The sequence below is a fragment of the Armigeres subalbatus genome, chromosome 3, assembly GCF_024139115.2.
Source record: "Armigeres subalbatus isolate Guangzhou_Male chromosome 3, GZ_Asu_2, whole genome shotgun sequence".
In the NCBI taxonomy this organism is placed as follows: domain Eukaryota; kingdom Metazoa; phylum Arthropoda; class Insecta; order Diptera; family Culicidae; genus Armigeres; species Armigeres subalbatus.
Window position 1 is genome coordinate 219,186,036 of NC_085141.1, and position 13,685 is coordinate 219,199,720.

A 13,685-nucleotide genomic window follows, 5' to 3' on the forward strand; every position below is an offset into this window, starting at 1 on the left:
TGTTACTGACAGGTTTGCAATTCTACGGGTTTGTGCTGAAAGTACCAGATACTGCTGATTTTTGGTTGAAAGAATGGATCGAGGATCCGTTTTCTACGCTTCGACACTAAATTATGAAAATTAGTCGCTATTTCCATGGAATCTTTTATTTCAACAGTTATTTGAAAGAGTTTGAGTATAATTAAAAATGGAGCTCCAATACTGCTAGATGCTACTGACTAAAAGGTATCGCCGCTATACCAAGGATGAATCCAGGGCGCCGAGGGTGGGGGGGTTGGCGGATAAATGGTGGGTGACGGCAGAGCACAAGAACGAGCAGCGGTTACGGCAGAGCTGTCATACGATCCGACCTGCATCGGACCGGTGGCATACGATCCGGCTGTGAAATGGGGCGAGAAAATCGCCGCACTGTTGGCCGCTGTGAGTTGTTGAGCGGCGGCAGCAGCAGCTGCTTGTTGAGCGGCAGCAGCTGCCACGGCAGCTTGTTGAGCTTGCTGCTGTTGTTGCTGGGCGGCGGCAGCAGCAGCGGCTGCGGCAAGAGCTGACTCCTGGAACGAATATGCTGAAGATGATGCTTGCGCTAGCATTCGACTAGATGCGTCCTGATAGAAATCAGCCTTTTCTTGCTGGTACCGGCAAGAGGAGAGAGCTTTCTTGTCGAAATTTAGTGGATTCGATGGGGAAGAAAATCCGCTACTGCTGCTACTGCTGACAATAGCGGCCGAAGTGGAACCGGATGGCGTTGATGAAGATGAAGATGATGACTTTTTGCCGCTCGCCGAGGGAGACGTGGGCGTCAAGCTCCAGGAAGCGCTGACCCCTGCTACGCCGCTTGAATGGATGCTGCTGCTGATGCTGTTGGTGATGCTGCTACTGCTGGTTATCAGATCGGATACTACTGTGCTCTGAGGGCACTGCTGCTGTACCCCCCACCCCAATTCCTAGCTGATGCGGGCGCGCTTGTTCGCTGGCGTCTCTTGGCCCACTTGGCCCCGCACCATGTACTGCAGCTGGGGCATGAACTGCATCACGTCCACCACCTGCACCAGGGGCATCTTGTCGACGTTCGTTCGGCCAGCTTCCAGGAGGGCTTGGTATTGCAGGCTGTAAGAAGATAAACAAGGGTATCTATTAGTTGGCGGTTTCGGGGAGGTGATGATGAAGATTATGGTCCCGCCACATGCCCCTAGGTAACATCACATCCCTGTAACTTTAGAACACATATTCTGTGAAATAATTAAAATTCGTGTTACTTCGACAGATCTGCATCAGTGAGTATAGAAGTGAACAATAAACTGACAATAAACTTGAACACATTGGACGTTGCAATCAGCAATATTAAGCGTATTGTTCAAAAAGAACTTCAGCTTGAGACACTGTTTGATCGGGTGGTCGGTGGTTTAGCCGACACTACTAGCTGGAGGTACGATGTGAATCGCAGCAACGTATTTAAACGATCTCGTCGAACGTTTTTGGGAATCCGAAGCGGTACCCACCGCTTCAAGTATGTCCTCTGAAGAGACGGGGCACATGGCTTTGTTCTTTGAACAAAAATGGAAAAACCAACCCTCGTATTCAGTCGAATCAAGTAGGCCATGAAATAAGCTGTATGGACATTAGTATCTTACAAAACAACTCGTGTTTGTAAACAATTCCATCGCTGAAAGTGGGTGATTTATTCCTTGTTAGCGGAAAGCATCTTTTGCATTGCCTAAATTTTCGAACGGTACCTTTCACTGTGAAAATCGATATGGAAAGCATAAAATCGAGCAAGTAAAATTCATTTCAATGTTTTTGAAGTCTGGGATGACGCAGCATTGTATTCGACCCTTTACACGGTGAAGCTCTCTTCCGTGACAATGTGAGTCAACTTGGCGACTCGAAGCAGAGAAATTGATTCATCTGAAGGATTCTACCTGCCCCACCGAGGTATACCGAAGTTCATCTACAACCAAGCTAAGAAAAGTATTTGATGCTTCGGCACCATCAAGTTCCGGTCTGAAATTTATTTATTTATTTATTTATTTATGGTGTACATCAACAGATTGTTCGTAATCCTAATGATGATTTAAAACTAGTATGGTCATTACAATAATAACTTATTAACAAAACAGTAAAAACACAACGAAAAATAAACTTGTCATGGGACTTAAATACACTTATCTAGCATATGCGCGTCAGCTACTACGACGAAAAACATTTACAAAACTACGGCGAAGCGCATCTCTTGTCAAGTGGTAGTCAAATACTGATGCCACCCTATTAAAAAATCTCTGTAGCCCGTTCAGTGCGTTGCCCAGACCATAGATGGTACGGCGAAGGGGAAGTCTCAACATTATGCTATTCCGCAATGGCCGATGTTGCACATTAAGGTTAATTTATTGCAGAATGTCTGGACAATCGATCCTTCCTTGTATAATGTCAGCGACGGTCAGTGCTCTGCTTAAATCCCTACGGATACGCAACGGAAGAAGGTCGATCAGCTGGCAGCGATCCTCGTAACTAGGGAGGCAAAATGGATCTCTCCATGGTAGTTTGCGCAATGCAAAACGAGAAAAGCGGCGTTGTATTGATTCGATGCGTTCCGAACCGTTGTTGTAGTAAGGACACCAGACCGCCGAGCAGTATTCCAACGTCGACCGGACGAGAGAGCAGTAGAGTGCCTTAAGGCAATGTACGTCGGTGAAATTTTTCGCCACCCTGAACACAAAGCCAAGCGTTCTGGCCGCTTTATCGACGACAAAGGATATGTGCTGGGTAAATGTAAGTTGCGAATCCAGAAGAACTCCCAAATCTTTCACGCAATGCACTCGGTTAATGGTCGTGTCGAGAAGAGAGTAACTAAACCGGATCAGCTCCTTCTTTCGTGAAAAAGTAATTACCGAACATTTCGCCGGATTGACCACAAGTCGGTTCAGAGTACACCAGTTGGCAAACACTGTGATCTGGTTTTGGAGGGATTGGCAGTCGGCTATTGAGCAGATGCGAAGAAATATCTTCAGATCGTCCGCAAAGGATAGCCGTGGTCCATCGATTACATGGTGAACATCGTTGAAGTAAAGCAGGAAAATTAAAGGCCCCAAGTGGCTGCCCTGCGGTATACCAGACGAAGCGCGGAAACTATCTGAGCGACAATCGCCAAAAGCAACCACAAGCTGGCGTCCGGTCAGATATGATCGAAACCAATCGAGAAGATTTCCACCGACTCCAAGTCTGTCAAGCTTGGCGATTGCAATTTTATGGTTCAGCTTATCGAATGCTGCAGAAAGATCCGTGTAAATCACGTCCGTTTGAGTGCGTGCAATCATGCTATCCGTGACGTACGACGTTAGGCACAACCTTTTAGTAGTTGTTGAACGGCCAGCTGTAAAACCATGTTGGTCAGCGCAAAGATATTGTTTGCAGTGGGCATTCAGCGGGTCCATGACAACCAGTTCAAAAAGCTTCGCTATTGCACTAAGCGATGTAATACCCCGATAATTGTTCACATCACACTTGCTCCCCTTTTTGTAGACCGGAAACATATCTGCAGTCTTCCAGCAAGATGGGAATGTGCCGCTGGATAGAGAGAGTTGGAATAACAGGAGAAGGGGTTCCAGCAGACAGGTAATATTCTTTTTGAGAATCATCGATGGAACACCGTCAGGACCAGGCTTAGATGATGTCTTAAGCTTTGACATCGCTCTCGAAATGGCTTCGACATTCACCTCGATATCACCGAGCGATTGATTAGAATGGGACGTTTCTGGCAGCGGTGGTCACGACATCAACAGGTAGTTGTTCGTCTTCAAACACACTGGCGAATTTAGCTGAGAACAGGTTGCATATACCTTGTTGGGTGTCTCTTTGCGCTGTTCATTTACGTAGCTCCAAAAGGACTTTGGGTGAGATCTTAGTCGTCGTTGTATCCCTCTTTGGTAGCGTAGGAAATGATAACGACTGATCCGCTTATACTCGTTGTTGAGTCTAACATAGTGGAATTTGAGTGGCAACGTACGGTGTTTCGTGTAACTTCTGAGTGCAGCTTTCTTGCACCTTTTCAGCGACCGGAGAGCATTCGTCATCCACGGGATACGAGAGTCTGATCGAACGGACTTTTTTGGGACATGCCTGTCGATGATGTACACCATGATGTGAGAAAGCAGAATTAATGTCTACTGGATCAAGAATATGTTCCCAATCCATATTTGATAGCACTTCACTGCCCTTCTACGCATAGTTGTCCCATGTTAGTTTTTGTGGATTTTGACTTTTCACCATAGAGCAGTCTATTTTAATGTATACTTTTAGAAAACTCTAACAGATTTCGAACTTTGTTCGGAAAATCATTGAAAACAACATCAAGTCTATTTGTCCCATTGCTTAATTTCTACGCATAATTGTCTCGCGGTGATTAAATTCATCATTATGGCGGATTTTGTTATTTTATGGAGCAACACACATTGAAATAGCATTTTCTGTTTAGATCTTGCAATCTTAGCCTGTTGCACTGGTTTAATGGGAGTAATTTGTACAATACTCATTCTAAGCGATATAATCACTTCAACCACGTGGAAGGTTCACTTCCATAGATAAAGCATGTGGAGACATATGTTAATCGCAGTAGTCATTCACGAAATCATGCATTGAGCGGGGCTGATATGCGTAGAAACCATAAAACAAGTCCTCTATTTCTCGGCATAACTGTCCCGCCAAACTTTTTTCATGATCGTTGTCGCAAATTCAATTTGTGAGTGAAAAATAAGAACGATTTCAATGAAATGAAGTCTTTTGAATGGTTCTGTGATGTAATAATCTTATATTGCATCATGGTTATAAGCCAGCAATGAAAATTAGTGTTCAATTTCAAATGCCATTTTCTCATTTGTCGTTTTTTGAATTTGGTACAAGTATGCGTAGAACGGCAGTTCAGTAATACTGCGATGGTCCGCCTTATGGAAATCGTACGACACCACGGCTGCGGGGTTGAAGAAATCACGCATAACATTATCTTCGACGGCAATCACTAGAGGGTGGTGATGAGCAACATCCTTAACTAAGGGTGCAGGAGCCAAACAGATGGAAGGTGCCGTGGTACGACCACTCACGAAGCAGAGGTCCAGAGAACGATTATTCTCGTTAACCTCGCCATTGATTTGAGATAGCGTTGCGATACTGTAGTTATCCAGAAGTTTAACGGCACCTGCGTGGAACGTGGAGCTTTCAAGATCCGGACGGAAGAAGCCGCTGTGAATAGGAGTCCATGTAATGCTCGTAAGGTTGTAGTCGCCCAAAATCACAACCTCATCACAAGGCGCGGCCATATCTGAAGCACAAGATACAGATCGGCAGTGTGTGTCAATGAGATCCAAGTCGCGAGTCCGATCCGGAGGGATGTACACAGCACAGAGGAATAGTTGCCTGTCACCAAGCTGAATAACAACCCATACTTGCTCAACGGTGTTCCAAGAATCGTCCTCAAGCATTTTTGCTTTCAAGCTGGAGTTAACTGCAACAAGTACGCCACCTCCGGTAGTTTTCCTGCTATTCTCCGTGTTGCGATCACAGCGAAAAACTTCGTAGCCGGCTTCAAAAACGTAGCTCGAAATAGTTCGAGAATCAAGCCAGGTTTCAGTAAACACTATGACGTCGTAGTTCTGATCCAGAACAGCTAGCCTATATTCGTCCAGAAGGCCGTGGTTTCGAACACACGCCTTCGTGTTTACAACTGACATCTCTATGGGCCAATTTCTTCAACTCCGCTTAACCCTTAAGCGGTGCTTACCCATACGTTTGAACCTGGTTTAAGGCCTAAGCGGAGGTGAAGAAATCGGCCCTAAAATGTATCGCATGGTACGAGTGCTCGACGAGCATACTAAATTTCAACGGATAATATGGCGATCAGACCCCACAGAACAATGTAAGACACGCGAACTATTGACCGTCACTTATGGGACGGCATCAGCACCGTATTTGACTATTCGCACTTTGTAAAAATTACCACACGATGAAGGAGAGTCTTACCCTTGCGCAGCCAAAATAATCAAAAATGATTTTTCAATTTTTACATTATCGTTTGCTCGCACAGAATTGGCCGAGGTAATAGACAAGGGTGGATTTCAACTGCATAAAAGGTGCTCAAATACTATCGAATTCCTACCAGAAGATCAAAAAGAGCATCGAGTGTCATACGAACTGAATGGCGTGAGCAACATGATCAAAACCTTGGCATACTAAGAAACTCTACAAGTGACACTGACCTAACGCAGCCGGTATCGAAACGATACATTCTGTCTGAAATCGCCATATCCTTTGATCCATTGGGTTTACAGGCACCGGTCTGTGTCACTGCTAAACTCATAATGCCTCAGTGGTGGAGAGGCAATCGCGTTACATAGAATTGCATTAAAATTACACTCATTTTTGGATGCGTAACAGGAGGCCTATAGCACATGCGTCTACGTGCTCAGTATTCCTGCGGACTACACTCACAAGAGTTCATCAACTCGTCAATAAATCTCATGTTGGTACCGAAGGCTACAATACCAAGGCTCGAACTGGGAATACGATGCTATTTTTGTAATCAGCGTTAGATTCTCGAATATTTCAATGGAAGTAGAAACTACGATAGCATAAAACCGAAATTTGCTCTCGAGAAAATGCAAAATAACGGAATGAAAAGTTAGCAACAAAATTGTTTTCTTTTTTGTCGTGGACAAAATTTTTCGAATCTTTGTCATTATTATCTCCGACAAAAACAAAGCTTTGTCGTTGGTTCTCTTTTGTCGCTTGTTTCGTATGCGCATCGACGAAAAATTGATTCCCTGAGAATGGAACACACTCTTGACGCAAATTGAAGAGATAATCAACTCGTGAGCTCTGGTTCCTCAAACAGCAGACTCAGACGACTACAATGTTATAACGCCCGGTCACTTGCTAATTGGCCGTCACAGCTATTCCCGAGCCATTCTATGATCAGCTCAAACCTGGAACATTGTCTAGATGGCAACATATTCAGAAGATGTGAACCGACTTCTGATGGTCAGCAGACTATTTGTCCGAATTGCAACAACGGTCCGAGGTCAAGGTTGGTGATTTGGTGATACTCAAGGAGGACAAAATCCCTCCTATGAGTGGAAACTTGGCAGACTAGTGGACACGCACCGGGCCAGATTCGGTAGCGCGAGTAGTAAATGTGTTGATTTCACGGAAATCCAATGGCTGGATGTTTCGTCAAATCGGTGCATTTGGCAACGCTGTCAAGAATGACATTCCGTTTTTTTTTCATTTTCATAAAAGAGAAAAAGATAACTTCGGGATGTGGAAAACTTCATAGAAATTCCTAGAGAAACATACTGCCATTGAAGAGAATTTCTTAAACATATTAATACGAATGATTTTTTTAAACTTCATTATGAAACAACTATGTCGATATATCCTTATAGAGCTTAATGAGCAACGTTGCGGAACGGGTTTCCACAAAAAATACTGTTTTCATAGCAATTTTTATACGAACATCAAACTGCACGTGCTAAGTCAAATTACTTCCGAATCAGCTAAAAATTTGGGAGCATTATTAACACAGCAAGCATCATAGTTTAAGCATAGGAGAGCGTCATAACTAAAAAAATTCGACTTCAAAAATTAAAAGTCAATTTGCAAAAAAAACACCTCTTTTGATTTGGACGAAATGTTGTCTCGAGATAGGTAATTATGTTCCCTATCAACCGTCCATACATCGCAAGCTGGGCACCTTGAAGGAAAAAAAAAGGTTGTATACTGTTTCGCCGAAAAACATTTCGCGAAATTTTTTTTCGCGGTACGACATTCCGCGGAATGTATCAACTCTCCGAAACACATTTCGCGGAATGCACCTTTTTCCGAAAGACATTTCGCGGAATGTACCTTTTCACCGAAAATCATTCCGCGGAATGCCATTTGGCGGAATTCAGTTAGAATAATTATCATTCAAATATTTACCGATTTCTGCTTAATTACATGAAATCTGGGCTATTTTTTTGGATTTAATGCAAACCCGAACCCGACATAATTAAATTATTTAAGCCCGCACAAAATTTTTCCCTAAAATATCTAATTAGATATTTTCTGGTTCTCTTGATTCTGAGAAAAATGTAAGCCCAAACAACGAACTAGCTTCACGATTAACAAAACTGAATAAAATAATTTTCAGTATTTTATTTCTTAAACCCGTACTCGACCCGGACCCTATTTTTTTGTCTCGCAAACCCGTGCCCGACCCGAACCCGATATTGTTCGACTCGGGTTGCGGGTTACGAAACCTGAAACCCCACCATCTACCGCCCGTTACAAGGCGAGAGGAGTTGCTAATGTTTTCTTTCAAAGAACACGTCTTCCCGGTATAAGGCGAAGGGAGGGGATACGTCTTCTTTAAATGGATGCATTTGCCTGGTATAAGGTGAAAGGAGTTTATAATGCCTTCTTAAAAAGAATGCGTCTGCTCGGTGTAAGGCGAAGGCAGGGGTAACGCCTTCTTTAAATGGATGCATCTGCCCGGTATAAGGCGGCGAAAGGATTGATAATGCCTTCTTCAAAAGAACGCGTCTGCCCGGTATAAGGCGAAAGGAGTTAATAATGCCTTCTTAAAAAGAATGCGTCTGCTCGGTATAAGGCGAAGGCAGGGGTAACGCCTTCTTAAAGTGGATGCATCTGCCTGATATAAGGCGTAGAGAGTTGATAATGCCTTCTTTAAATGAACGCTCCTGTCCGGTATAAGGCGAAAGGAGGGGTAACGTTTTCTTTAAATGGATGGTTCAGCCCGGTATAAGGGGCAGTTGAAACTATTTCTAAATATTCTGGGAGGCGTTCCTTAGCCGTGCGGGAAGATGCGTGACTGCCAAGCAAGACTATGCTGAAAGAGGTTGGGTTCAACTTCCGGCCCGGTCTAGGAAATTTATCGTTTTTTCGGCTTTTATAAAAATTTCAACGTGTTAATCTCGTGTTAAACGAATGCAAAAAAAAACGGTAACTTGGCCTAGAAACCTCGCAGGTAATATTTGTGGGAATGCTGAATGAACAAAGGCTATTATTATTAATATTCCGCGAAATGGTGCATTCCGCGAAACGGTACATTCCGCCAGAAGCCATTCGGCGAAAAGGTACAAACCGCAAAATGTCGTACCGCGAAAAGTTACAAACCGCCAAATGTCATTCCGCGAAATGTTCAACCGCGAAAATGAATTCCGCGAAATAGTTTTCGGTGAAATGTTATACAATCGAAAAAAATGTTGACGTAGGTTAACATTTGTCTTTACTATATTGGGGTACACTTTGCGATTGCGAAAATCGAAGACCGTCACGAAAATATGATAGACTTTGAACTTTAATATCTCAGCCGTTTCTCGATGGACTTCCAATATTTTTAGACCATTCGATCAAGAATGAATCAACGCTTCATTGTATTGTTCTAAAAATACAGACTTTCAACTATTAATTTTTGAAAATTGTCAAACAGTTTAGAAATATTAAAACAACCAATCTCGTGCATGCATCGCAAGCACAGACATCAAAATCAAGCAACTTGCGGGTTTGGATCCAATCCTCAGTTCGAACAAGATTTCACCCAGAGCGGACACAGCAGCACGAAGGCGATGGTAGCATTTTCAACGGAGAACCATCGCATTGGTGGATTTCTCGATTTTCGCGGTTTTCGCGGATTTACATAACGATTTTAGGGTTTCGTGCCGGTTTGGCACGGATTTAGTTTTATGTGAAAATTTAATAAAAAAAAAATTCTAGATCTAGGAACTATAATTTAAAATTTATTTTTAAGTCTATCTAGATGGGCCTTATTTTTATTAGCAAATGTTGTTGAGAACAAAACTTACGTTTGAAGGCTGTTAACCTTATTTTTAGGAATTATACAAGCCCTTCTTAAATGGATTACAGTCTTAAGCATTCTTTAAACAAATATAATGAGGAACATTCTGAAACATGACGCACACAAAACATGTCTATTAAAGGACATGAACATCTATTTTCTGATTATTTCTTTTACGATGAACCACTTTTTCATTTTTTCGTCAGGAATTCTTATATAGTTGGAACATTTTATATTGCTTTCATAGCATATATCTAGAACGAGTAAGGGGTTATACAACAATTGAAAAGACAAAAATATTCTTTGTTGTGATGCCTCATTCTATTAAGTGCTTCCGCAGAAAGTCGTTCAAAAATTAGAAGATGATTCTCTAAAGTTATTTCTGGAGCATTTTTGCGATATTTTCGGATAACTCCGATGGTATTTGTATAGGATTACCAACAGACCTCATGAGGATCCTTGCATTAATTGCTAGTAAATAAATTTCCACAGCCTAAAGAGGATTTCTACAGCATTTAAAATTCGAAAAATTATAATGAAATTTTGTAAAAAAAAATCCGCGGAATTTCTTGGAGCGGTGACAGCAGGAATGACTTAAAAAATACCTAAGAATGCCGCCTTGAATACACAAAAAAAAATCAGGAAGATTATGAATAGGCGAAAAATATTTCAGGATCTCGGTAACAACCCTGTTCTTTTGAAAAAAAAATGATGGTCCGGGAAAAATTGAATTAATTTCCAAAAGAAACAAAACCAAATAATCTTGCCAGAAAATTTCACTTTCCGTCGACGACAGCCAAGGGAAGATCCATAAAGTACGTCACGCAAAAATCGGCGATTCTCGACCCCCCTCACCTCTACGTCACACTTTTTGTAATAAACCTCTAAAATTATTGTTGGATCGTCACGCTGCTCTGAACCACCCTCCCCCCTAGAAGCGTGACGTACTTTGTGGACGGCCCCAAATCGATGAAGACGCCATCCATTCGTTTAGCTGCTTTAGTGTTTGAAATGGCGCATTATTCAAAAAAGGATCTTTACATAATCGTCATTGTCGTTTAAACGGATAAACTCGAAAACTTTTTGTTTGGGTGAAGATTTTTCCCAATACATCTTCTTGGATAAATAGTTTAAGTCTTGAAAAGGACTGTGACTTGTGAGTAATTAATTCTTGAAGTTCCTCTCACTTTGCCACCAGCGCCATAGAAAACGATGCACGTGCGCTTCCATCGCGGGCGGAAAATAAACGTAGCAAACAAATATATTTGCGATTGGTTTCGCGCCACTTCCTATTCTGCTTAATTCTCCTTTATTTCGGACATTTTTGAGGATGGTGTCTTCTAGGATACTGATGTCCACCACTAAAAGCCACTCGAGTGGCTGGCGGCGATGCGGACCTTCTCCACGGTTGAAGACTCAAAGTCCATCCAACTGGGAGCTACTATTTGGCTTCTTGGTTCAGTTGACCTCCGAGCAGTATGATCAATGTTAATAAAAAGACACAAATTATGATGACAAATATCATCCATTTCATATAGCTACGTAGTCCTACGTCACCTTTGCGTACAACCCGATTGGGCTGCACCTTTGAGTTTTTCTTACAACAGTTTTTTACTATCCAAATGCAGTTTAGTTGTTTCCTATTGATTGGCCCGATTATTGCGTCCCAGAGTTTTTTAACAAAACAAAATCTTTTTGAACATTTTCAAAAGATAGTCTAGATTAAAAACTTAGTATGGAAAGTGGCTTTTTGTGACAGTCTACTTGTCCAGAAAGTTTAATTGAAATCTGAGAAAAAGCTGCCAACATTTGTTCGATTTGGCGCGAAATCTCTCACATACGGTTTACAGTCAAACCTCCATGAGACGATATTGAAGGGACCATCGACTCATGGAAATATCGAGGAGTGGAGATGAAAATCCTTGGAAAGCTGTTCGAAGGGACCATCACAGTAACCCAGAAATATTTTTTTAGTATGGCATAATTTGCTTCCATGAGTCGATATCGAGTCATAGAACATCGACTCATGGAGGTTTGACTGTAAAACAACACCAACACTTAATTTTTAAAAATTGATAACATATTTTTGGTATCGCAAGTATTTTAAAAATGTGGTTATTTTTCAAAAAATTCATCAAACAATTCAATAGTTTTTAGATTTTTTTTCGCTAATGTTAAAATATGTTGAAAGAAAAAAAATGTCACGAGATTCATTACGTAAAATCTAAAACATTTAGCTATAAACATTGAAAGCAAAATTTGTTTTTTTTTTGTTGCAAAATTACAAAAAAAAATCGTCGTGAAAATAATTCGATGACAAAATTTTCATAATTTCTTGACGTAATATTTAAAATTTATTTAAAGTCCAAGATAACTTTGGAAAATTCAAATTGTCGTTGCAAAACGACGAGATTTTTTTTTAAATTTTATTTCCAGATTTTGAGTATTAATTTGGAATTATGAAGCAAAACTGTTTAGACAGTATCCGTTTAAGTGTTCTCGAATGTTTGATGAAGGATTGAGCCCATATACAGTAAATTGAGATCACCAGCGTCTATTCACCAATTGGAACATGTTTTATCGATTTGAGTCAACAATTCAGACATTATGAATGGCTCAACGATAGCGATCCAATATCTGTTAACAACCTTCATAATTATGAATCCAAAACACTATCAATCTACCATAGAACTCACCTATTTCCAACGAACAGGCTGATTTCCAACGCGTTCAGTACCCTCCGGCACACATCCAAGCTAATGTACGGGAAGAACACGTCCTTCAGGTCCTGAATGGTCATCAGGTAGTCATTGTTCCGGTACGGGGTCTTGTTGATGCAGTAGATCGTTTTGTTCTCGATCGGCTTCTTAACCACCTCGTACGGTTTGTACGGGGTGCCGGCCATGGTCATTTCCGGCAGCATCACGACATTGCCGTGCCGCGTTCCGCCGGCGTCGATGCTCATGGCGGCCGCTTGCTGCTGGGCGGCCACGGCGGCCTGCTGGTGCTGCTGCAGTTGCTGCTGTAGGACCGCCGCCGACGAGCGGTAGTTGTTGTTCGAGGTGATGGTCGTATTGGACCGACCGTTGGTCATTGCGGCAGCAGCTGCAGCATTGGAACGTTTCTGTTGCTGCTGCTGTTGCTGGGACATTGCCGCTGCAGCAGCCGCTCCTGCCATGTTTGACCTTGGAGGGGAAGATAGATCGATTACATCCATTGCTGCTCGTGAGGTAATTACGCTCTTATATCTGGTATTGTCTACATTAGATTTACTCGCTACAGGGTTGGACAGAAAGGTAGAAGAAGAAGAGGGTTTGGGGAAGGAAGCAGGATTAGGAATAATGGCACCATACGCTGCAGCAACTGCGGCCATACTTGGATCATTGAGTAACTTTCCGCGTAAAAGCTCGCCTGGTAGCAGCCTGTTGCCATTGTTTTTGGTGGCATTGCCGGCAGCTGAGCTGACCGGAATCAACGCCGGTGGGGGCTGCCGCGCCTGGACGCCTTTCGGCGAGGCTCGTGTTGGCGATGCAACCGGAACGGCCGTTATCGAGACCGGATGTTTGGGGTAGGCCGGTGCTTTGGCACCGCTGCTATGACTGTTAGAACTGTTGTTGTTAGCTGGTGTGATGGTGATGTTGCTATTCGTAGCCGTGAGTTGGTTAATTTGCAACTGATTCAGGTGCGACAGATTGATGGTGCCATTGGGACTGCGGGAGGTGGCAAATATGGACAGTTCGGGATTGAGGTAAGGGGTCGGAGTAGTGCTACTGCTGTTGGAGCGTATTGACGATGAACCACTTGACCTAGAAACATTACAATGCGTTTATCGGTTTGAGCAAGTGTT

General features: G+C 42.6%; 2 protein-coding genes across 2 annotated transcripts in view; both read right to left on the bottom strand.

The window, feature by feature from the left end:
* Positions 1 to 218: 218 nt before the first annotated feature.
* Positions 219 to 587, bottom strand: LOC134222304 (ice-structuring protein 4-like). The gene has a single exon (XM_062701446.1). It carries the CDS (start codon positions 585 to 587, stop codon positions 219 to 221), a length of 369 nt encoding a protein of 122 aa, XP_062557430.1.
* Positions 588 to 722: 135 nt separating this feature from the next.
* The window catches only part of LOC134219932 (uncharacterized), a 44,663-nt gene continuing 31,700 nt past the window's right edge, over positions 723 to 13,685 (bottom strand). The window contains exons 4-5 of the mRNA XM_062698836.1: positions 12,535 to 13,023; positions 723 to 1,104 (exon numbers count right to left, since the gene is read on the bottom strand). Of these exons, the coding sequence (XP_062554820.1) occupies positions 942 to 1,104; positions 12,535 to 13,023 (652 nt within the window). The 3' untranslated portion in view covers positions 723 to 941. The remainder of the gene's footprint in view (positions 1,105 to 12,534; positions 13,024 to 13,685) is intronic.